The 25921-nt window shown below is 41.9% G+C and overlaps 1 protein-coding gene across 2 annotated transcripts in view; it reads left to right on the top strand.

Annotated features, from left to right (window-relative positions):
* tpst1 (tyrosylprotein sulfotransferase 1) overlaps positions 1–25921 on the top strand; it is a 74378-nt gene that overhangs the window by 18958 nt on the left and 29499 nt on the right. For both annotated transcript variants that reach the window (XM_050073250.1, XM_050073241.1), the window contains exon 2: positions 7076–8111. In XM_050073250.1, coding sequence (XP_049929207.1) covers positions 7255–8111 — 857 coding nt within the window. In that variant the 5' untranslated portion in view covers positions 7076–7254. The remainder of the gene's footprint in view (positions 1–7075; positions 8112–25921) is intronic.

The following is a 25921-nucleotide window of genomic DNA, read 5'->3' as shown; positions in this document are numbered from 1 at the left end:
AGGCTTCCTACAACTTGTTTCAACGGTTCCAATTTAATCAGAAGACAAATTAAACAGGATGACTAGCCAATGTGAAAATCAAAAGAAAGCATAGAATAATGTAGTGAGACTGTTGTGCCATCACATTTTTTTGTGGTTTGAGAGCAAAGATCCGGTCGCCACTGTGCAAAACTCCGCAATACAATTGGGTCCGAAAAAACCCTGGATCGACGGGTGTTGTTAGCAGTTAGCACAAAGTTGACAGTTGACGCGGCACCTTTAAACGTGATGATTTATTCACTATAAGCTGGAAACACACTTGCAGCTCTTCATTTCATATATTAATAATGTTTGCAAATGCAGCTGTGCTCCTTTGTCGAAAAATGCAACTAAATAGTAGGGTTCTCAAGCCAAGATGACATATACACCTTGCCTGCTATTGTTCAGGAGAAAGTAATCTGGACGGGCAGAGGAGTGTATTTGACTTATTTTGTTTGTGAGTCTGTCTTTTTGTGTGTATGGCTGTGATGGGGGGAGAGCCATAGGAGCAAGCGAGAGAACCAAAACTACGAAGCCAGTCCAACATAACAAGCAAATGTGGAGGTGTCAGTAGTGTAGTGGATAGTGCCGGTGCCCCATGTACGCGGCCCTTTGCTGCATATCAGTCCCCACTCTCTCTTTGTCTCCCCCTTTCACTCACTGTCCTGTCATTAAAGGCAAAAAGCCCACAAAAAAATAAAATAACAAGCAAATGTGGCCCAAATCAGATTTTCTCCAGTCAGGTCTGGGCCACTTTCATATGCCGTCCTAAACACATATCCGATCACTGGCAATCTCACCACTGTGAGAACGGTCATATAAGAATTCATTGGTGTTTTTCCTATATATGCATGTTTTTTCACACTATACTTAACTGCGCAGGTGCAGATAAGTCACCATAGTGATGATGTGGTCCATTGAAACTACAGAAGGCTGCTGTAGCCATACTACTGCTGCGGTAGGCTGCCCCAGTCATCAGCCGATGAAGCCTGACTGGAAGACGTTTTCTAATGGGAACAGCTCGCCTACATGCTACTATAGCGTTGTCCTGAGGCGCTGATGGAGATAACAGAATGTAGCCCTGGACATACTATATTTTGGAAGAACTGTTCCTTCATGAAACCCTCCACATCACAGCCCCAACACTCCTTATTCCTCTCCCGGCCGCATCCACACCGCTGTCTCCACAGACCTTCCAGCAAAAGCTCATTTAGACTACAGCCCATTATCCTGGAAACAAATACTTCCAAAGGGCCATTTCCCTGAAAATATGCTACACACTCTCTCAAACAGAAGCACGTGACTAATTAAAATGCAGAGATTCGGTCACACTGATGTCAGATATGGGTCACTTCAAACATGAATGTGAACAATCTAGGCAGAAAGATCGGATCTTGGAAAATCGTAATAAAGCTTTAAGCCCTGTCGTGAACGTAGCTAAAGCTCAAAAATCTAATTATTTTTTGGCTGAGAAAGTAGAAACACTACAGTGTAACCTGTAGCTTCATAAATCTGGCTAAGCCTATCAGCATGCGCAGACAGTGATCTACTTGGGGAGAAAATTTCATTAGGCTTGAGTCATCAGGCTTAATGTATGCTCTCAGGACTTCTGCTAAGATATAGCAGTCAGGAAAAATGACAACAAGAATCCCCATATCATTCTGGTTGTGTATAGTCCCTGAGATTTAATACCAAGTCTCTTTTCAAAGAAAAGGCTCTACAGATTACACAGGTCAACCAGTATTTTGGGAACTGACCTGCCAACAGCAAAAAGTTTTTGCCAGAAATCTCTAAATTTAGCTGGTTTCTTCCAAGATCTCAGTGATTATCCAAGCATATATTTTTGTTGGGGAGGGAATAACCTCATGACTAGGATTTAGATAATTGAATTCGCACATTGGCTTACCATGATAAAGATAGTGATGGATGTAATAGCTTTTTGACATTTAGATAGTCCCTTTTTGTCTTTGGTATCATCCAAACTTGCAGTCCTCACATATTTTGAGGGTGAGTCAGCAATGTCTTATTCATTTCTACTCCTGTCTTCAAGTGTAGAGTTTAAGCCAGTATGTGGTTTTGTCAGGGTTGGGCACAGATGGAAATTGTTGATTTGTGCCTTCGTCAGCAGTCGACATTTTCTGCCAAACATGTAGACTACTCCAAAAAACATTTCTAAACATAGCTGTATTTTAGGACCTTGGGATCTTCATGTATCCTCAGACTTTCACATACTCCCAGGACATTAAATGGTATTCAGCAGTTATGTATTTTCTGGAAAGGAACAAAGTCCTTAATTAAAACTTCATGAGTTAGAACAAAGACGATGACAGTGTCTTGCGTCATTCTGTTGTGTTCTGCCCAGACGAATATTCATCCAAACAGCCCCTTAAATAACACGAAGGGGGAGTCGGCTGCGCTGGGTTCATTGCTCTGCTCTGATGAGCAGCAGCCTGTCACATAGTGATGCCAGAGTCCCTGCCGTGGCACTGCTGCAGAACAGTGCTGACAGAGCCTGTTAACCATCATGCTTATGATGACGTGGAACGTGTGTAAACAGACAGCAAGTTAATAAGGTAACTGGATTGTGAGGCTAAAACATTTCATTGTAGACCATATAAGCAAAGCTTTTCTTTATTAGACTTTGAGGGGGAAATATATGCTGTGAATTTGACCCATCCTGTTTAGGAGCAGTGGACAGCTGCCTCAGGGGCCAGATGTATAAACAGGCACTATAAAAAACTAGTGTGTGCCAGGAGTGTGTATCAGCCATGCACAGTGGCATCTGTTCTGGTTGCAGATGCAACACAATCTGCAAAACTGCACTTCTTCTTTGCAGTTCTTTACATTGACAGGTCTAATGAATGGTGGAGTGGACGCAAGTATTGATACGCATACAAGTGATTCAGGGTGTTTTTATAACGGTGGACTTGTGTGCAATGGCTTGAGTGCTCCAACTAAACATGCATCCAGTACATCTCACAGTTAGGAACTGGAGCACCTGAAACTGACAGGAACATGTGGGGGTCTCACAAACCTCACAAAGAATGGCTCCAGGCCATGCCTAGTGGTGTTCTAAGATTTTTGGTGAAATCCTTTTGAGAAGCCAATATCTAAAATTCCACTGTCAGAATTTTATCCCAGGCTGTCTTTGACCATAACACCAGTGTCAGTTCTAGACCAATTTCAGAGAGGGGGTCAGGCTGGGGCCAGTTGCTTTGTTAGAGAGGCACATTCTATGTGAGAAAAAGTATTCAAGTATTTCAGATTTTACTGTAGAATTTAAAACAACTCAGTTACAGTCACTTGTGTCGGATACAATATTTTTTCAGTAACAATATTTCAAACAATATAACTACTATGCTGAAAATATTTCAATCACTCAGTTAATGTTACCTGTTTCAGTGACAATATGGAACAGTATTATATATATATATATATATATATATATATATATATATATATATATATATATGTATATATATATATGTATATATATGTATATCTCAGACATCGCACTAGACATTTACGTCGCCGGTCATTTTGACCGACAGGGTCATAAAAATCCAGTCATAATCTATTTTTACCGCTCATTTTAATTTTCCTTTAAGATATTCAAAGATATTTAGTTTTCATTCGTTCGTTTAATGAATCCAACAAATCCATAAAGTGTGCATTAATAAGATCATGAACGAAAAGATGAACAGACATCCACATACCCGTGCCATTCTGGACACACCGGACGCGGAACCGAAGTGCAGCGCCCAGCAGCGGAGGCAGTTTTCAATCGGCGCCCATGTTAACCTATCTGACTGTCCACACAGGCTGCTGAGCAGAGCAGAGCCTGGTCTATTTTTCACACGAGCAGTAAAATACCGTGTTTATAATTTAAAATAACACAACAGTGCATAACCGAACACATTTTTCAATACCATAATCACTTCATTACAATTTTAATTTTGTGTCACCGAGCCTGCAGACATAACTACATAAATAAAATGGTCAATAACAATATGCCCAGTGTTTATCCAACACGCTCAATACATGGATAGGCAATGACAAATTGTAATTAACTTATTACGTTATAAAAAACGATTAAAATATGGACTTACCCATGTTTAAAATGACCTGTTGAAGTGAAAAAACGAGTACTGACGGGAACAGATGAGTGGAGTTGATGTTTAACCGGTGCGGAGAGCACAGGAGAAATGCGCTGCCTGTGTGGACAGTCAACTTCCGCGGCACTACGCGTCCGGTGTGTCCAGGGCTCAACAACACTACATGAAGCAGATGAGTGACTTTTTCTCTGCAGTGTGAAAACGGCAGCCACTGGCTGTGCACTTTGCTGCCATGTGGGCAGGGGTGGTAATTGCAACCGGTCAAAATGACCGACGGCCTTCAGATTTTCCGGTCATTGTTGTAAAAAACCTGTCAATGACCGAGAATATCCGTTTAACGTGACCCCTGATATATATTTTATGTATATATATTTTTTTATATATATATTTTATATATGTATATATATCTATATAACTATATCTATATCTATATCTATATATATATATATATATATATATATATATATATACATATATACATATATAGGGTGGCGAGATAGGACATGATATCCTTTTTTCTCTTCATTTTGGTTAAAAACTACAGAGGAAAACAAAGGAATACGCAGCACTTTAGCATCCCATTATATAAATACACTGTTGCTGGTTTGCTTGAATGAATGTGTTTTGTTATCATCTGTGCTTACTATTTGAAACTACAAAGTAAAACTGATAGAGATGAATTTATAGTATAACATCTACTCAGGCTAGCCCCTACTGAATTGAGAAATTTACTTCCATACGCTATCATAAAACTTCTAACACTTCTTAATTCAAGCACATCGTTGTATGGTGGCTGCAATTTGTTTACTACTTAGTTTACTCGGTAGGAACATTTCCTAGCCAAACATCTTACCCTGTCACTGTTACACAAATTACAAAAAAGTTACTTACCTTTAATTCTCCTCAGTAGTTTGGCTACATTTTCCTTCGCTCCGTGCAGGTGGTTCGGAGTCCGCTTTCTACACTTAAGCCCGCCACCTGCGGTGTATCGCTCTATCGGATCCAACTGGAAAATTGAGCCAAACTTTGGTTCCGCATCTCTCGTCAGGGTCAAATTATCGCAAAAAATCTATATATTTATTAATTCCGTAGTCTCTTCTTTCTGGGGGGGGGGGGGGGCACAGGGGGGTCCAAGCCTGCTGTCAGGGGCGCACGTAAACGGTGCATGGGGAGGTGGAATGCATTGGCTGAAATGTAGTCTTGAAGCCCATCAGCTATTGTTTGATGATGATTTAGCTTCATAGTAGCCTCTTATAAATTTATTTGTATTCTTAAGCGGAATTGACCCGTGCATGGAAGAAGTCTTGGGCCGGATATCCGCTGGCGACACCATAACTCCTGCACTACTGGCTGTTACATTCAGAAGCTCATTGTACTCTCACAGATAGCCAATGGGTTTCGAGATTGTGACCATGTTTGCATACCGACACTAGCATTTAGCTCAAAATACCACAATGCCTAAGTACAGCTTCTCAGAGCTGCTAGCATGTCTGTTTATTCTTTGTCTGTGTAGTAATACAGCATGTAGCTTTTCTTTTTAATTAATCAGTTGTTCAGCAGTGGAAATTAACTTTTTTAGACCTCTGAATATGAGGATGCATCCCTGCTTGTAACTATCTCTCCTTTCCAGTCCGTGTTGTCTCGGAGCTGCTTTGAAACCCTATTTATACAGATGCTGAAAAAAGAAGTTGTTTTTTGCAGACATTCCAGAGAAACTGTAGCTTGGGAAATCAGGTTTCTTTATTTTTTTACCCTTAATACAGAAATTAGGTTTCTACATGGTGCAGAAGGCCCACTGGCACCCAGCTACTGAGATGCATGTTAGCATATTGACTGTGATTGCTTAGCCATGTGCTTTGGCGTCCTAGGTGTGTTTCAGCTAAAATATTTTAATTGGATGTCTCATGGCTAAAGGCCAGAGGTAATAAGATGGTAGATTACTTACCACCCACCACTTTTCCCAACATTTTTCATTCAGGTCAGGTTAACCTAAAAACAAACTTACAACCGACTGAATGTCATTTGTAAGCGAAGCACTCCTGTGCACTGACCTGCTGTGGCATGCCCTCGCCCTCCTCCTCTCCTAGCCAGGTCGTTTGTTCAGGAGAGTGACTGTGGCTGCAGGGCCAGCACAGAGAAAACCCTTTAACAAATAAGCTGTAGTAAGCCTGCAGCTTTTACTTCACGACAGCAGAGGAAAAGCTGTCAGCCAGCCCACTGCGGTGTGTAGAATTTATGTGTGGGAAATGTCTGTGTGTGTGTTCCTGTTGTGTGCAAGTACACATCGCCCTATCTGCAGAGTGAGTTTGTGTGCATGCCTGTGTTAAAATTAGATGCTGAAAGCTAAATGTCACAGATGATGTATGCACTACCTGAGAATCAAAGCCTGAGCGATGTCTAGCAGGGTAAAAACAAAAAAGCTATTTTTGGTTAAATGCACAGATTTGTTCTTCTACATTCTTTGTCTCTTGTCAACAGAGTCTTAGTCCTTGATCTTTCAGTGGGCATCGAATTCTTTCAACTAACTCTCCATAAAACATCTGGGAGACAGGGTTCATTAGGTTTTCTGGTGGTAAACTCCATTGTCATAATTGTGTTTGAAGCAGTTCTGTGTCAACTTAGTAATTCAAGGCTCTCTGCAAAGTGAAATTGCACAGTAATGTTGGCCTGAGTTCAAAAGGCCTGTCAAATAAAGAGAATGTGGTGATCACTCTGCTTGACAAATTTCTCCTCTGTAAATTTGTTCTCAGATTCGTTTGATGTGCATGCAATAATGACAGTGGAGTGTCTTGGTGCCTGACATCTGTCACATGATTTATTCTTTAATCTGGGACATGATGTGGTTCTTTTGATTAGGTTTTGTTGGTAAGATTGCTTGATGAATGTTGCCCTGGTGTATAATCAGAACTAACTTGTCTTTTCTGTTTTGTGCCACAATCCAGGCCTCATGGAGCTGGGGACTCGACGCCTGCTGTGCACAAGGGAGCTTGATCCATGCCCGGTTCCCAGCAGACAACCATAAAGGGTGGGGACCTTGATTACCCTTCAGTTCCTTTTTCCCGTCCCTCCCCCTAAATTGCCCCTGTGGTGATATTGTCCTCTCCCGTCTGTGGCGTGCAACATGATTGGCAAGCTGAAACAGAACTTGCTGGTGGCCTGTCTGGTCATCAGCTCAGTCACGGTGTTCTACCTGGGCCGCCATGCTATGGAGTGCCACCATCGCATTGAAGAGCGAAGCCAGCCAGGCGGGATCCTGCCTCTATCAGCGCTAGGAGGCAGCATGAGGACCACCCTACGGACAGGCCAGAACCTCAGCACGCCATTTGTTTACAACAAAGACATGCCACTCATCTTCATCGGTGGAGTGCCCCGTAGTGGGACCACGCTAATGAGAGCCATGCTGGATGCCCACCCTGAGGTGCGCTGTGGTGAGGAAACCCGCGTCATCCCTCGTATTTTGGCCATGAAGCAGATGTGGAGCCGCTCGGGGCGAGAGAAGATGCGCCTGGATGAAGCTGGTGTGACAGATGAGGTGCTGGACGCCGCCATGCAGGCCTTCCTGCTGGAAATTATTGTCAAACATGGAGAACCTGCCAACTTTCTCTGCAACAAGGACCCTTTTGCTTTGAAGTCGCTTTCCTACCTGGCCAAGATCTTTCCCCGTGCCAAGTTTGTACTCATGATTCGTGATGGCCGGGCTTCAGTCCACTCCATGATCTCACGGAAGGTAACCATTGCCGGCTTTGACCTGGGCAGCTACCGGGACTGCCTGACCAAGTGGAATCGGGCCATAGAGACCATGTACACTCAGTGCCTGGAGGCAGCGGATAAATGCCTACCGGTGCACTACGAACAGTTGGTCCTTCATCCTGAAAAGTGGATGAAGACACTGCTGAAGTTCCTTGACGTTCCTTGGAATGATGCCGTCCTCCACCATGAGGAGCTCATTGGGAAAGCTGGGGGAGTGTCTCTTTCCAAGTGAGTAATGCTGACACCTCCTGCATTTCCTTTTTTCTTTCCCTAGCCCAAACCCCCAGTCCTGACCCTTTGTTCTGCACTGATACTAGGGATGTCAGTTTCAGTTAATTTTCTTTTGATAGCTCAACACCTATTACCTGGTAACTAATTGGTTAATTTAAATCAGCTTAAGCACTGCATTTCAAAGTGCTGTTCATTTACTGGTGGTAAGATTTGAATGTTTTGTGATGTTTTGCCTCTTATTTTATTTTCTGTTGACAAACCGCCATCTAGCCCTAATAACATATGTAAATATAGTGCCCACTGCCCACCCTCTGGTCTCCACTGGCTAGCTTATGTTACAGCCTATTTCCACCAGATGCGCGTTGGTTGCGTCTCCGCTCCGGCACGGCAGCGGAGCCGATAGGATTCAATTCTAGTCAATGTGTGTGTTTCCACCGGCTGCAGCTGTGCTGCGTTCCGGCTCCGTCTCAGCTCCGGCACTCCGGAGCCCTCCGCAACAGATACGCAGGACTTCTATTTTTGCCGGTCGCCGGAGCACAACACAGCAATTCAGCACAGAGCAGATTGTGGGGGGCAGGAAGTCGTGCACAGAAACAAAATTAAACATCCGGTTAATTTTCAAAATAAAATACACAGTGTTCACGGTGGATCGTATTTCCCCTACACCATGAAAACTACATAATGGGCAGAGGCAGGCCTGAAGTCAACAGGTCAGAGGTTTTCAGACGTCATTTCACCCCGTTGACACCATGGACGAGGAGATATTAATCATGGCAGTGCACCGAGATGTCTTCCAGCGGAGCTGCACCGTTCTGTACAGCAAACACAGCCGGTGGGTATTGACGGACGGCGGAACACACAGCGGATAACCAGCGCTGCCGTTCCGCAACGGACACGCATCCAGTGGAAATCCGCCGTTAGCCTTGGCTGCTCCTCACTGCGCTCTACCCAGGTCAGGTGGGAGCTAACCAGCAGTGCCGCTCGTTTGAAGATAACTGCTGGAAACATGGTGGCCGCCCTCCGTTTTTACCTTCAGGGAGTTCTGGTGACTAATGCTCTGTCTGTGCACAGAGTACATCCAAGGCGCTCCGAGAGTGTGGTGCAACTAAATGGTAAATATATTCCAGTAGTGCTCCTAATGAATGGTCTAGTTCCAAAAATAGAAAATAAGTACAAGGCGGCAGATGTTATTTTGGCATGCTGCCACAGATAAATTAATCTGGGGGAAACCCTGAACTTTGTTGGCATCACTAGCCATCCTCACTCTGCAAACAATGCTAACAGAGCTCATAGTGATAACATAGTTACTAGTGCTAAAGGGGGTTTGCAGCTCAAAATTGAGCCGTTTACTCACCATGGCAACCTGGGGGTCAACTCAGGGGTGGCATAATGTTTCCATAGCAACGCCGTTAGGATGGGACAGTGTTACTAGTGGTGATCGCTGAATAAGCAATGGTGCTAACTCGTAGCGATGTAAATCACCAGTTTCATCATGATACAATAAATTTTGGACAACAATACGATATTTGCTGATATTACAAAGTCTGCCACAATATGATTTCGATTGTATGTGATTCAGGGGCCTGCGATTGATAAGAGACAACACAATCTGTTAAAAAAAGAAGCTGCCACCCCTTTCTTTTTTACTTTTGGCCATAAAAGGTAAAAAAAAAAACACATATAAATAATGAGTGCAGTAACGTTTACTTTAAATTGACTCCACTAACACAGTTAATTCAGGGCTTTCTGTCAGAAAGTCCTTTCTAGTAGTTTTTTTTTTTTTTTTTTAATGAAAACCATCATCTTTTTCATGAAATGTCAGGGTTATCTGGCTCAACACCCTACTGGCAGACTTCTCCAAATAGCAATAAAACATTATTTAACAAAAGTATCAAATTCAGCTCAGTACTAAGTGTCAAGGTTCATAGACAAAACAGTTGTTTTTTGCTAGTCACCCATTATTAGCTTATAAATGCATGTTTACATTGTATAAATTAGCCCAGCGGCTAGCTGACATTTTTTCCTCTACTCACAAGTTAACAAATTACATATAACATTGTTATTTTCTTACTCACAGTTGGTTTAAGTCACTTCACTTCCCAACAGAACAGCATGTTTGAATTTCAGCCTGCATGCAAGTTTTTTCAGCCAAATATTTTAGAAACAGAGCAGCTAATGTTGCTGTAGTGAGAAGTCAGCGGAGCGTCTTGTTTTATCTCTTAACAGCATTGTTTACATGCAGCATTTGCTTTGTCTGTTGAACCTTATTTTCTCCAAAATCAAAAATATTTGGACATTGCTGATTTTTTTTCGTGACTACATAACTTAATCCTCATTGTCTTTCTCCCAGCTGCTTGCCATCTGCTAGCTGCTGTTTGATGGTGACACACAATTTCAAAATATTGATCCAGAATGATGGATCGTTGCACCTCTACTAGATACCTTCCACCAGACCCAGGTGGTGCGCAGTGCAGTAAACTAAAGAGCAGCAAAATTAACCTATAGACTGTTTCAGACTTGACCATATAAACAATCTGAATGTTTCCCTTTGTATTTCCTGTTGGAATGCTTTGCAGTGTATGTGGATGACACCAGTTGACAGGAAGTAAACATAAACCAAAGCTGTTGCCTAGCAATGCAATTACAAGGTCTGTAGACTGACATGCATAACCGGTCAAAAATATTCTCCGCTATTAACAAATTTATGGTTAACCATCAACATGCCTAACTCATAATTTGAAGGTGAAACATCCAGCAGGGATGCCAGTAGATCCTCACCATGTCTTGTGTTTTGGAAATAATTTATATCTTATAGGGAAAAATAGGATGTACAAGAAAGATAGTGAACCATCAGTGGCCCTGTTTAATTAGATGGACTCTGTAGACAGACGTGGTCGAGTTTAGTTGAACTTTTACATTTCATTGTTTATATTGTAATTGCAGTAATTGTTGCCATAGAGTAAGACATCAGTCTGGCTATTGTCACTGTGTCTTTGATCTGTCTTTGTAGCTCTGGGAGAGACTTGTCCATGCTGTTACATCCAGACACAACTCTTTATATTTAGAGTAATTACAACATAGGTCCTTGTGATGCCTTTCAAGAATAGGTTTTCTCTTTACGCATTTCCCTGAAACTGAAACTGAGAAACTCCATCATCGTCTTGTTGTCCTTTATTTGTTGCGTTAGGGTTGAGTTCACCATCTTGTAAAATTGGGGTCAATGACCCCTTGTCTTAAACAGTGTATGTTTAAACTAAGCTTCAGGGTCATTTAGGTACTTCCAACACTTCAAAGTGGTTTCTTGGAGACACTGAATCACCATCCACCACTGTGTCATGAGGTGATTCTGTTTCCATTCTTTTTTGTCAGAGGTTCTTTGACATTTTGGACACTTAACCCATTTGGAATGCAGTTTCAGGAAGCTGCCTGCTATCTCCATGATAACAAATATATCCCTGTCAAAGCTGATAATGAACAACAATTTCTACAGAGACTTCATTTTAACTAGATGCTTCCTCCACAGCTGCAGATTTATTGAATAGCTCATTGCTGATGTAATGGTGGTTGAGTAAATACTTGCTGTTGTAGGACGTGATTTTCACCAGCCTCACAAGCTCAACATGGTGAGCTGGGCCTGCCATATTTCACATTCACAGTGCAATAGAAATGAGCCAGGACATGCCCATGTCTACTTAATTTTTAACTACATGGCCTGGAGGGCAGAGAAAGTATGGATCTGCTTTTAACCTGAAGAAAAAAGACATGATGGTAGCAGTTTGTCAAGTCATAGATATCACTTTGTATTTAATCTCACTTCCTACAGGCCTTAAAAATAAGCATGCACCTCTGGCCTTGGAGTATATCCTTCCCATGATTTCACAAAGCCTCCAGACTTTCCATCATTACATTTCTTTTGGAAATTCAACATCCTAAGGCTGTGCACAGTGAGGAACCTAGTCATTAGTGAACACATGAGATTATGTCTGCATTACAGTGTGTAAGCAGGTTTTCCTAATGGCCCTGCCTGGTGTCAGAGTTGTTTTGGTTTCAGTGATTTGGAAGGTTGGCCTCTGGAAGTCATTGAGGAAACGCTGAAGGGGTGCAACCCCATTCCTTGCCTCTGTCGTCCCCCCCCCTCCTTGCTACCACCCTCTTCCTGCCACGTAGCACCAGAACACACTCCATATCCTCTGGAGACATTTGGGCCACGTTTTGTGACTGTCTGCATATGAGAGCAGTCATGTCATTTCTTGAAAAGCTTTGTATCCATTCAGCAGTTTTCCCTCTAAATGCCATTTGCCTTTACTGCACTTCATTATGATCTCATCCCACTTCCTCTTTAGTAAAAAGGGAGGGTAGATTTCCTTCCTCTAGTTTAAAATGTCTAATTGGCTACACATTTCATTTCTCTTTCCTTCTGTTTTCCTTCTTGAGTTGCATGACTTTGATCTGTTTAACTGCAGGTGGAAACAGGGGCAGCAGGGTACAGCAGGGGTCAGCAATTAAGTTCAGTCACAGGCCAGTTTTTTTCTACAGTATTTCATTGGGGGCAGTGTTTTAAGGCACAGAGTAAGCCTGCATAATGATAATTAATTTAGAAATAACAATAATTATAAAACTGATTTTTTCAGGATCCAAGTATCCAAGAGCAGATGTCTTTTTCTTTTTTTTAAGATATTTTTGTGGCCATTTTGCCTTTAATCGATAGGACAGTTAAGTGTGAAAGAGGGAGAGAGAGAGGGAGTGACATGCAGCAAAGGGCCACAGGCTGGAGTTGAACCTGGGCCGCTGTGGCAGCAGCCTTATATATGGGATGCCTGCTCTATCCACTAAGCCACCGATGTCATTTTTACCTCTCTAAGGTAGGCATTATAATACCAGTTAGTAAAAAAAGGTGTTGGTAATGTTTTTGTCATTAAAAAAAACCTGGTATCAAGAAAAAAATTCACTGATATCAGATCTGACATGTGACATGATAAAAGCTAACCTCAATACACAGCTACAGTGATAAATAATTCAGCCTTTTAGAGGAATGTTATTTTTTCAAGCCCCTCTCCTTTGACGTCACACTGCACTGGGATTCTCCCTCAAGGACTTTGTCAGTCCTGAGGCCCACACTTCATAAAGAAGAGCTCAATCTGAGTCATACACCTGTATATTAAACATCCCTACAATGAGCTTTAAGCAGTGATCTGATCATTTGAGCCTTAATGTGGGTTGAAACATTTTAACCAATTTTAAAACAAATACCAAGTTGCTGATCTCTTGAGAATTTTCTTCGAGTTTATATATTGACCTCTGACCTGGAAACAGTTACCATGCCCTACTTTTATGGTTGTAGATAAGGTCATGGGAAAAGACAGGCCCCAAAGAATGAGTTAGACAAGGCAACCATGGCTAGATCTACTGCCACCACAAGTCAAGTAAAACCCTGGCGTTTAAGAGATGCATAAGTGTGCATGATTATGTATGATTTCATTCCTTTTCATCAGCGTATATTTGAGCTACTATAGCTGAGCTCACACCCAATGTTCAGACCACAGAAACATTCTGCTCCATTATTAACAAAGAGCAGTGCACAAAACATTCAGGTAACAGCTTCTCTGTTTTAGCTAGCATTGAACGTCTTTTTCACTGCTTAAAAATTACATACTGCCGGTGACAGATCATATCAGCTGTCACTAATTAATGTTAATTCCAAAGTAACTTGATGAAAGGCCAAAATTTAGCTAGTCTGTTGTTCTCTCTGCAAGCCAGTTTCTGTACTTAGCCAAAGATCTTTCCTGAAGCAGGAAGCTCCACTACTCGACAACTGTAAGTGGTGTTTTTATAGTTCTTGAAACTCCAGCATAGTAAGGAGTCGTCTCTCTAGCTGATTACGTCACGTCATTTCAGGAATTGCATCCTCCAACTCAAATTTTACTGATATACTGTAGGGAGGCATGGTGGTGCCGTGGTTAGCATTGTCGCCTCACAGCAAGAGAGTTCCTGGCTCAAACCCCGGGTGAAGGTTTGCCCCCCTGCGTGGAGCCTGCACGTTCCTCCCATGTCAGCATGGGCTCTCTCTTTCTGGCTTTCTCCCACAGTCCAAAGACATGCAGGCTAGGTAATTTGTTACCCTAAATTACCTGTAGGTGTGAATGTGAGCGTGAATGGTTGTCTGTGTCTATGTGTCAGCCCTGTGATAGTCTGGTGACCTGTCCAGGCAGTACCCCACCACTTGCCCAATGTCAGCTGGGATAGGCTCCAGCCCCCTTGTGACCACCAACAAGATAATCGGTTACTGAAAATGAATGAAGGATATACTGTATCAATGAATTATCAAATGAATAGTTTTAAACCAGGACCTCCAATATTTGGAACGGATTGCTTGTGAAAAAGATGACCCAAATTTAGAAGGAATCAGCTCTCCAGCTCTTATTCATTGTGTCAGATACATATTCAACCATCTGTTAGGTGAATCCATACATCTTAGAAGGTAAATCTTGCAAACCAAGCATAAAAACCCAAAAGTTCTTCTTCAGTCGCTGTCAGCCGGGTTGTGATTTCAAGCCAAGATACCATGGAGACTCTCAAGTGCTCTTTAGCCATGCTTCTACAACTCTGGACTACTATGACTCATTGACAAGGACCCTCGAGTTTCTCAAAAAAACAGCCTGTCTCTCCTAACATTCTTTCATCATCAGTTGTGTCCAGATACAGGAAAATCTGCTGTGGTCATGTTTAAATAAAACAGAGATTGTGTGTTTAACCTTTTCTTTGCATAACTACAGAATCCTAGAACGCTTGAAATTGGAAAAACAAGCAATAGGCCAAAATGTACTAAATGTCTGCACGGGGAGGGAGCGCGATAAGAGCTCTTTGGGATCCAGATGCAGGTCTGTGGTCATTTAGTGCACACGTCACCCCTCCACAAATTGATCCCCATCAAATATTAATAAATGGGGACTTTAACCGGAGCCCTCAGAGCTGAACTGCAGATAGGCATGGAGACACTGCTTTGTCATGCATGTCTACATCAAACTACACTGTTAACAGGCACAGTCAGGGACAAAGTCCAAGATGCTTTTTGATAGAACATTGATTTCCAGGTCAAAACAGATTCACAATGGGATTGTTCCATTGTGAATCCTTGACAGAGCAAAGTCACAAAGTTCTTCACTGGAATAAAAGTGTTAAAGATAAGATCAGAAGAGCAACTATTAATTAATTTACTACTTTTCTATACAGTGTATGATGCTGCTGCAATAAACATCACAAAGACTGACTAATGTGAGATGGGGATTGTTTTATGAAATATGACTCCTGATATACAGTCTACAGAAGTGTATGATTTAAACTTTTCCCATGGTCTAGTGTAAACAAGTAAACAAAACTTGCAATAAATCGTAAAATCTGCTGTGGCTTGGGAGGTAAAGCTAGTTGTCAACTAATCTGAAGATTGGCGGTTCGATCCCCAGCTCTTGACAAAGTATCCTTAGACAGGATACTGAATTCCAAATTGTGTGAGTGAATGTGACTGGTTCAGTGAGTATTGCCTTGTATGGTAGCCTCAGCCATCAGTGTATGAATGTGTGTATGAATGGGTGAATGTGACATGTAGTGTAAAAGCGCTTTGAGTACTGGGAAGAGTAGAAAGGCGCTATACAAATGCAAATCGCAAACAATATCAAATCGCAGTACTTGTAGAATTGCAATACTTAAAAATCCATCCACCCATTTACATTCACTTATCAGGGACTGGGTCGCAGGGGCAGCAGGTTGAGCAAAGTATACCAGACGTCTTTCTCCCCAGCAACGCTGTCCAACTCCTCCTGGGGGATCCTGAGGTGTTCCTAGGTCAGATAAGATATATAATCCCTCCAGTGTGTCCTGGGTTTGCCCCAGGGCCTCCTACCAGTTGCATATGCCCAGAAAACCTCTAACAGGAGGCGCCCAGGAAGATCATTATCAGATGTCTGAACCACCTCAACTGGCCCCTTGTGATGCGAAGGAGTAGTGGCTCTACTCCGCCCTCCCTCTTGATGTCTGAGCTCCTCATCCTATCTGTAAAGCTGAACCCAGCCACCCTACAGATTTCAGCCACTGCGATCTCATTCTTTTGGTCACTTCCCAAAGTTCATGACCATAGGTGAGGGTTGGGACATAGATGGACATGTAAGGTTCATCGAAAGCTTCGCCTTTTGGCTCAGCTCCCTCCCTCTTAATCATCACAGTCCGCCGCAGCGCCCACATCACTGCTGATGCCACTTATGAACAAGACCCCAAGATACTAAAACTTCCTTGCTAATATAAATTGTAATACATATTGAATCGGCACTCAAGTATTGTGATACCATCAAATTGGGAGATAATCATATCATCCTAGCCGTATTAAGCTACGGCATTTCCGCTTTGTGTTTGTATGAAAATAGTCTTTAAGGTTTCCACGCTGTATGTGTTCTATAGTTGTTTTTACTTAGTGGCACAGTCTGCATGTCTGCTATCACAGGCTTTGGCCCAACATCATACCTCTCCCCTAAATGGGTCCTGATACAATTTGATATAAGAGGAGGCCAGCCACAAGTAGCCTTCGGGGCAGCACAACTACCTTTTACCATCATAAACATTTTGCCCCACCTCCTCAAGTACTTTACCCACAGTGCATTAAAGTCAACCCCCATGACACCTGGCAGAAAAATGCCTCGTGCCCACTACAACCACCAGCACTCTTCAGTCTCCAACATCCCACAGCTTCGGGTCTCTATCTATATGAAAATCTCAATCAGTGGGCAGCCAGGCCCCAGAGCGGGACCTTGTCTTAGCATTAACATCAATTATCTGACCTTGATTTAGTGGAGGCCCGCCTAGCTGAGTGACTTGCTCCATTACTTATCCCAGAACAGGGAGCCATTCCATCCCTCCTCCCTAACTCTCCATCCTATTTGTGATCTTGATGTCTCTATCCAGTTCTCTCTTATCAGCCGTTGGTGATACAGAACACCACCTTGGGTAAAGGAGGTCCAGCAATGAATAATTGACAAGCTGGAGGCCATTAAGAGCATCAGCCTGAAGGGAAGTGGTCATGTGATGGGTGGAAAGGTTTTTTGTCACATCACATTTAAAGCCAAGAAGAGAGAAGTGTATGCATCACTCATTCAGCAGTGTGGGTGCAAATTATTTTAGATTGATGACAGGAAACAAACAGATGGGATATTTATATCTGTGGATTGTCTGCCTCATGTTATTGTCTTGTTAAGTATCTGTGTCTGGCCTTCATTCATAGTTCAGCTGTAAACATTGCCCTTTGTAGGAGTAACATTCAAGCCAAACACAATTAGGGCTGAACAACTCATCACAAAAACTGGTTCAAAAACTTTCCCAATTGTAAGATTATGTGAATCTTAACGAGTTATAATCTTTGTCAACATTAAGCCAACTGATATGTTGTAAATTGGCCATATTGTAAATCAAACATATAGCAGTTGTTTTTTTAAATTCATGTTAATGTTTTCTGTGCTAGGGCTGGGTATTGTTTTAAACAATACCAGTACCCTTAAGGTGATACCAATAGAGTAATTCATTTGATACCTTTTTTTTTCGACTACATTTTTTATTTTTTTTATTTTTTTATTTTTATATTAATCACCCTGAGGGGAAATTCAATTTTCAGTTTGATTCCTGTCATATGAATGGAAGCATTTAGTTGCGTAAAATACCACCAGACCCCACAGCTGTGTAGTATAGCCATACTTACTAACATTTTGGTGGCATCTTGGTGAGCTGAACTGCTACCTCTATCAAATACAGAGTGCTCAACTTCACCACACCGCAGACTGTAGCTGCTGGGGTAGTGGGCCAATCACACATCGTATCAAATGGAAGACTGCAAGTGGTGATTGGCTGCGACCAGTAATACCCTAAATAGTCATTTTTTTCCTAGATTCAGATATAGAAAGAATGGAATGGAGATATTGTTTGACTGGAGAAGTTTCAATACTGCTTTTATATTAGTACATTTTGGTCAATACCTCAAAGGTAATGAGCACCAATACCTAACCCTACAGTTTGCATGCCAGCGTTAAGCTGAAGACTTTCTTTGATAAAGAGACTCCTCTTTGTGTCATTCCAGTGTGTGAAAAGATAGTGAGTGGAATGTGTAGATACCAGGGGTGTCATGATTTCAATTCTAAATCAAAACTATAAAATGAGCTTTTGATTTCAATTGTCAAACTCAAGTGCAGGTTCAGCAATTCCCAAAATGCCACTTTTGAATGCCATGATTATTATTGACCTCTAGTACAGTGTTAATTTCGTTACCAAAAATTGTGTTGAAAATTTGTGGCAACGGCCTTTTTTCCGTGACGAAAATCAAACAATGATGAGCTAAAAATAGATCTTCATAGTAAAAGCTAAGACAAAATCTATGTCTCATTTTAATTGATAAGACAAGAAGTGACGACAATGTTAGAGGTACTATCAGACATTGAAAGCCAAGAACAGCCATGCTTGCAATTATCTTCAAATGCCGCATGAGCAACAGGCTGGTTCCAGTAAATAGTCTGCACCAGGATGTTTTGCTAGCCAACAAAAACACTCACACCGGAGTAGCGTCAGCTGTTTGTGCGAGTTGTGAGGTGTAATTCAGCAGTAAATAATCAGCCGTGTGTGTCTGACTGTGGATGGTAGAGCTGTTTAATGGATTTGTAGAGTTTGTTAGTTGCAGTGGTGGCTGTTAGCAGTAGGGATGGGCAAACGATCAAAATTCATTATTCGATCATCAAAAAAATTAACAATCAATTATCGCTTAATTGATAAGCAAGTATTTCAAAAGAGAGAAAACAAAAGAGCGCAGTGCAGACTGTCGCCGCAAGAGAGCGCAGCTGCCCCAGTTTTGAGCTTCAACCCCCCAGGCCAAAGAGGAAGAATGGCGCGCATGCGCAGTTCATCCCTGGGTGTTTACAACTGTTGCCAGTCAGAGTTACAGGCTTCAGTTTTCAGCAAAACCTCCGTCTTTCAATGGCGTAGTGTTTTCAGAGGCCTCAAGGGAAGCCTCATCGCTCTCCGAGGCTTTGGAGAGCGATGAGAGCCTCCGTCTGTTTCTGATTTTTTTGCCTGGCATAGGTCCGGCGGGGGTCTCGTAGGCCCGTCGAGCCGCTGTGCTCAACGGGCGGAAGGGTCTCGTTGGCACGGCGACTCGCCGGGCGGGGGGTCTCGTTGGCATGGCAGCTCGCCGGGCGGAAGGGTCTCGTTGGCACAGCGACTCGCCGGGCGGGGGGGGTCCCGTTGGCATGGCGGCTCGCCGGACCTATGCCAGGCATTGTAGGGGAAACACTGCGACTATCGATCAAAATTATTTGTGATCGATCAAAAGTCTTCAATCAATCAATCATCGATAATCGAAAATTGATGCCCATCCCTAGTTAGCAGTCAGCTCCATTTGTTAGTTGCTAAATGGCAGTGGAGCAAGCAGCCACCAGCCGCCAGACTTCACAGCTGATCCCTGTGGGACTCAGTCTAAACCTCCAGACTAACATTTTGCGTAAGTTATTTCTTTGCTTCTTAACAGTGAGATCATAAGTCAAAGTTTACAATGAACCAAGTTTTTGAGAGCATAAATAGAGAGAAGTTGAGCTTTTTAAATGATGATCAGTGTGAGTGTGCTCGTAATTCACCCCTTAAACCTGTCAAAAACTGCTAGAGAAATGATAGTTTGTAAGTGTGTAGAAATTATTTGTAGTTGTAGGAAAAAAATGTCTAAATTAAGCTTTTATACAACCTGTCACCTTGATTCTAATTTCTGATACAGGAATTAACCAAACTGGATTAGTCTTAAAGATTAAAAAAAACATATGAGCTAGAAAAATTAATGACAAAAATTTGATCAAAATGCCATGAATTTTCGCCAACTAAAGCACTTTTAAAACTAAAACTATGAAGGATAAAAATGACTAAAATGTGACTAAAACATTAATCATTTTTGTTTCAAGACTATGGCTAAATCTTAAATTGCTAACAAAACTAACACTGCTCTAGTATCACTGTGAAGATTTGATGAAGTTTCTTTTACTGACACAAAAGTATGAGCAGGTATTTTTAATGGTTTATCTACTGAGCAATGAATGAAAATGTACCTGAGTCATGTTAATGCAACTCTTACCTTTCTTGCATTTCACACAGCACTTAGAAAAGATTTGAACATCCACAAATCCCGCCTCCCTCCAAAGTCCCATCCCCCTCCTCCTGCAACTCCACCTCCCTCCAAAGGCCTACTCCCCCCTCCGCCATTACGTCCTCATTACATCTATGAGTGTGTTTACATGGACAGTTTAATTCCCTTTTCATTCAGAATGAATGTTCATTCCTAATAAAAGTGATCTTGTAAACACCTAATTCGGAATGAAAATGGCCAATGCGATTGAAAATTCAATCCGATGTAAGGGGCTGGAATATTCCGTTTCTAATTCCGAATGAAAGAATTTCTTGCACTTGTATACACTCATTCATGTAGTTCATTCTGGTCTTTCTGCGCATGCTCGTTTCCTTGCCCGTCTGGCGCGATGTGTATAGCACACATAGCAACAGGCTGAGATGGAGCAGTCGGACTCGTTGCACTCACCGGTTTCCATTCGCCAAAGCGCAGTCATCTGTCTCCCTTCTTCGACCTTCTACCTCCCTGCTCCTCCTCAACAGGCGAAGCATTAGCAGAACAAGGTTGTTGTCGTACTGCTGCTTCAAGAATATAAGCAAAAAAAAGCCCAAAAGAGGCACTAAGAACGGCGTCGTCAAGCATCTTGTTATCCGGAGCGAGGACTGCAGTATTTTCTTCCAGTAAAAGTAAACACGTAACATCCGCCTCGCCCCCTATCCAATCAGAAACCTTCCCTGCCCCAAACCTTGCGTGGACCTCAATACAGGCGATTAAAAGGCGATTAAACTGATCTCCCGTGTAAACCCTCATTCGGAATGAATATTTCCCATGTAAACTACCTGGGAAGACTTTAATTCCGAATGATTTCATTCAGATTTATTTCACTCTGAATGAGAAGCCATCATGTAACCGTACCCTATGATAGACGTAGGCATTGGCAAGGTAACGTTAGATACACAGAAGAGGAGAGCGAGTGTAACGTTACAACCAAGACAGTCAAATGCAACCCTGGAGTTTTAAAACTCAACCGGAGTCAGTGATGACTGCTGAGTTTTAGAATAAGGTTACAGTGCTAACGTTAGATAGTAGCGTTAACGTTAGTAGTAAGTGGAAACGCACAAGGAAGATAAAGTTAATGTTTCAGAGGCTACACTACAGTAGGCTAACGTTAGCCATTAGCAATTGGATGCTGTGTTGTCATATAACACGTTATGAACTGAACTGAACTTCTTTATTCATCATTTTTATGCGCAGCACAAAAACGAAGACATTTCATACCCCAAGCAAAAAGAAACAAAACATTTAAAAACAAGTTGTGCAACATATAAGAAAGAACATAATAGTGCAATAGTAAAATGAAAAGGGTCGACATTTCACAGTCAAAAACTCCACATCCTGAGAGCAGAACTGGGAGATCCTCTTCACATCACAGCACCATGAATTGTTTGTGTATATTGCTAGACCACCACCACGGACCTTACCAGATGATGCAGCCTCCCTGTCTGCTCTATGTAGTGTTAGCCCCGTTAGCTCAACACCAGAGTCTGATATGTTACCACTCATCCATGTCTCAGTGAACACAAGGACGCAGCAGTCCCTCACTCCTCAGTGAGTGGATCTTGACAGTCGGATGTAATCCATTTTCGTGTCCAGCAAGCGGACGTTCGCCAGGAGGACACTGGCAACAGCTGGTTTGATGGGGTTAGCTCTTAGCCTAGAGCTAACCCCTCTGCACTTCCCCCACTTCCGCGTCCTGTCACAGCGCTACCGGCGTCTCCCCATTGGGACAATTGCCGGCGAAACCACGGTCATCTCAGGGCTAGCTCGACATAACAGGCCAAGCTTGTTACACATCTTGAGCTCTCTTGGTTGTACCGTTAGATCACTGCAGCAGTTTCTAATGTCTGTTAGAAACTTGCAGCTGTATTGCACTGAAGAATTTACTTCTTGTTGCACCTGTTTATAGTTTTTATCCACAAGCATCCCTGTTACTAGTTGATATCCACAAGCGTCCCTGTTACTAGTTTATATCCACAAGCGTCCCTGTTAGTAGCCTATTTGTTGTCTCACAGAGTCGGGCGGGGTTGGGGGGTGGGTGGGCAGATGCTACGCGAGCGGATATGTCAGTCGGAGGCCTCCACGTGGGGAACACAGACAGAACGCTCAGCCAATCATTGCATTCGGTCCGAATGCAAGTAGTAGTTTTTATTTCTGGTGGAATTCACTTACATTTTAGTGTGTCATCAGCTTATTAATAGCATTTTAACCTAAACAAAGAAAAGTGTAAAATTTCTAGAAAGGTAAATGTTGCTTTAAGTAAATAGTCATATAAAACACTGTGCTCATAAAGACGTGCCATTGTCATCTGAAGGCTTTGTTTCCGGTAATGGTTGGTGTATAAAACATTGGAATATTGGTCTAGAAAAGTGCAACAAGTGATTGTAACTAAGATTGTTTTTGCATTATTTATTAAATTTGTAATGGTAGCATTACTGGCAGGAATGTATTGCCTTTCAACAGGACTGTTTTGTTTGGTCAGCAGGTGTGATTATGCCTCGACTAAACCAGTCTGCAGTACATGTAGGACACACAACTGGCAAAACTGTTTACAGCTGTTTTCATAAATCCCAGATGTTTATGTATAATGTAGATTTTATAGATCGTAAAAACTGTTTCCCAAGCCGTTGAGATTTGGCAGTGCTCTGACATGACGTGACAAGGAAATTACTCATTTTCAAACCATGGCTCATTGTGTATTCTCTTGTGTGTGTGTGTGTGTGTGTGTGTGTGTGTGTGTGTGTGTGTGTGTGTGTGTGTGTGTGTGTGTGTGTGTGTGTGTGTTGGTGTATCGAGGAGATCCTTCTTGTGTCAGTAAGATTGCCTGCATCAAACATGATGGTGAAGCTGAGCTGCGTTCACTATACTCGGTCTTTGTCTTTATCAGTTTATGTTCCACGTCAACACTTAGCAGCCTCCTGGGTCTTGATGGAGTTACCTAAAGTGATTCCCTACCCATTTGTTGCAGAGTGGATATTTGGATCATGGCCCGTCTCTCAGAAACCATCTCCACCATCCTCCTGAGATGACAAAACCAGCTCACTCTATTAATCATGCAGGAGACTATACCCGTACAGTGTAAAGATTCAATTGCAAAGTAAATGGATTAGAGGAAAGTGAATAGCCATATTGAGGTATAGAGTCAGACAGGAAACATAGGGATAAAGAGGCTGGACTGCAGATGGTAAACAGTCATGTGTGGGGAGAGAGCGTGACCTGAAAAATCCAGCAACAGCCAGGAGGGATCAAAAGAAATGGCTTTTTGGTTTCAAAAATATAAAAATTTCTTTTACTTTTTTCTGCTTTTTGTCTCTTCTATTACAGTGAAGTGAATATTTTTGGGTTTTGAACTTTTGGTCAGACAAAACAAGTAATTTGAAGATGACACTTTGTTATTTGGGGATTTTATAATCTGCTTTTTTTTTTAATTATTTTCTGACAGTTGACATTCTGACAAAATGATTAATATAGAAACTAATTGGCTGATTATTTGATAATGAAAATTATTATTAGTTGCAGGCCTACTGCGGATATACTATTTTTTTCAACCTTGTTCCATGCAAACATGCTATGTTTTTAAAAATCATTTAGTGAAAAGACCAAAATTACCCTAGGTTTTTCATACAATACATATTAGTAGCAAACTAAAAAACATAGTATGCATAAATGTAAGGAATTGGGCTGGAGCCTAATTATGAGGCAAAATAAAAATGTGTTTCACCTGATGTTTGTCAGTCTGACCAAAGAAAGCTGTAAAGTTTGCTGTACCAATGCAGAATATTTTGTAAGTGGTGGTTGTTGACTGGATGGCCACATTCAAGTGACATCATTATATCTTTCAGCTTAATTAAGGAATTTAGTCATTACACACCTGGACCAGAGAGACTTGCTGGGTTTGCGGTAGCTTGACATTGCCGGACATCCAGTGTCAGCCCAAAGAGTTTTGGAGACACGGGTATTTAATGTAAAATCGCTTCATTGACTGATTTTACTGGTTTTAGTTACTGGGTCAGTTTGTTTTAGAGAGGAAGAGACCTCTGTGAATTATTCAGCTCCAGGTAAAAACCTTGTGAGTGATGAACACTGAAGGAATTCTAACTTTAAAACAAGCTGATCGCCTAGGTATACGCTGAGCTATTGTTAGTGGCAGCTCAGCTAGCAGCGCCTCCTGATATCTGGCCACTGAAGAGCGTCAGAGAAACACTGATTTTTAAGACAAACTGCTTTATTCAGTGTTTTTATTTGTTTTAAGTATCGGGTCTTTGGGGTGGAGGGAGAGAAAACCTCTGCTGACAGTTATTCTCCCAGTAAAAACCATGTCAACAATGAATACTGGAGGGAGCCTGATCTGAAAATAAAAGGCAACGGTGGTTGTTTAACAGCGAGACAACAAGTCATGTGATCCTACGTAACTTCATGATTTCATCAGTCTCTGTCTTTAGTTATTTTTTGAGAGACTCCTTACAGCAGGAAGTTACATTGTGTGAGGAAGCCTCCCACTTTGGTAAAGTCCCTGTATTTTTATTTCACATGCCATGCTCTCAGGTATGTCATTTCGCTGGTGACATTACGCTAACTGGGATGTGGTTTTTGTTTTTTGTTTTTTTGAACAAAATAAAGTATAGCACAAAGGTCTGATATACACTTGATTGACAAAGCAGGCATTCCAATCATGAATGCTTTTGATCCAGTAACTCAAACTATGCTAAAAAAAAAATATTTAACAATTAGGAAATGCACTCAGAATTATCCATGCACTGTGTAGTCTAAAATTCAGCCAGATATGTGCACATTTAAAAAAAAAAAAATTTTAAAGATATTTTTTGGGTATTTTTGCCTTTAATCGATAGGAAAGCTGAGTGTGAAAGGGGCAGAGAGAGAGGGAATGACATGCAGCAAAGGGCCACAAGCTGGAGTCGAACACGGGCCGCTGCGGCAACAGCCTTGTACATGGGGCGCCTGCTCTATCCACTAAGCAACTGATGCCCCAAGATATGTGCACATTTAAAGGAAAGAAAACATCCCAATTACAGTATGTAAGGAGGGACTAACAGGTTGCTATCAGTGTGCCCCATGGTTTGTTAGGTTGCTAACATTGCGGTCATAAACATCATCATATATCTGACATCAGATCCCTCCTGCTGGTCAGTGGTGGTAAATTATGCTCATTCCATAAAACAAAAGATGTAGTCCAGCAGCACCATTCCCCTCGTTTGTTGAATATTTAATTTCAGACAATGAATAATTTACCTCAGTACGACATAATGTTAGATTCCTTTTAAAAATGGTCCAACACCCATGGCTGATAGTGTGAAAGGATGAGTGGAGTATTATTCATCTTTACTATTAACGACAGACACTTAGTCTAATTTAACTAACAAGAAGCCTGAGTTTCTCAAAAAACTAGTAACTGGGGACAATTTTATCAAACAAACTCTTTATAAATTCAGAAGCGCTGCCACTGTGAAGAACTCCAGATGTCATCTTTGGCGAGTTATGTTGACTCTCTAGCTTTCTTTTAAAGCTTAAAGGGATAGTGCACCCAAAAATGAAAATTCAGCCATTATCTACTCACCCATATGCCGACGGAGGCCCTGGTGAAGTTTTAGAGTCCTCACAT

Source organism: Epinephelus moara, chromosome 2, assembly GCF_006386435.1.
Source record: "Epinephelus moara isolate mb chromosome 2, YSFRI_EMoa_1.0, whole genome shotgun sequence".
Lineage (NCBI taxonomy): Eukaryota > Metazoa > Chordata > Actinopteri > Perciformes > Serranidae > Epinephelus > Epinephelus moara.
The sequence above is the reverse complement of the archived record's forward strand: the minus strand, read 5'-3'. Positions and strand labels throughout refer to the sequence as shown.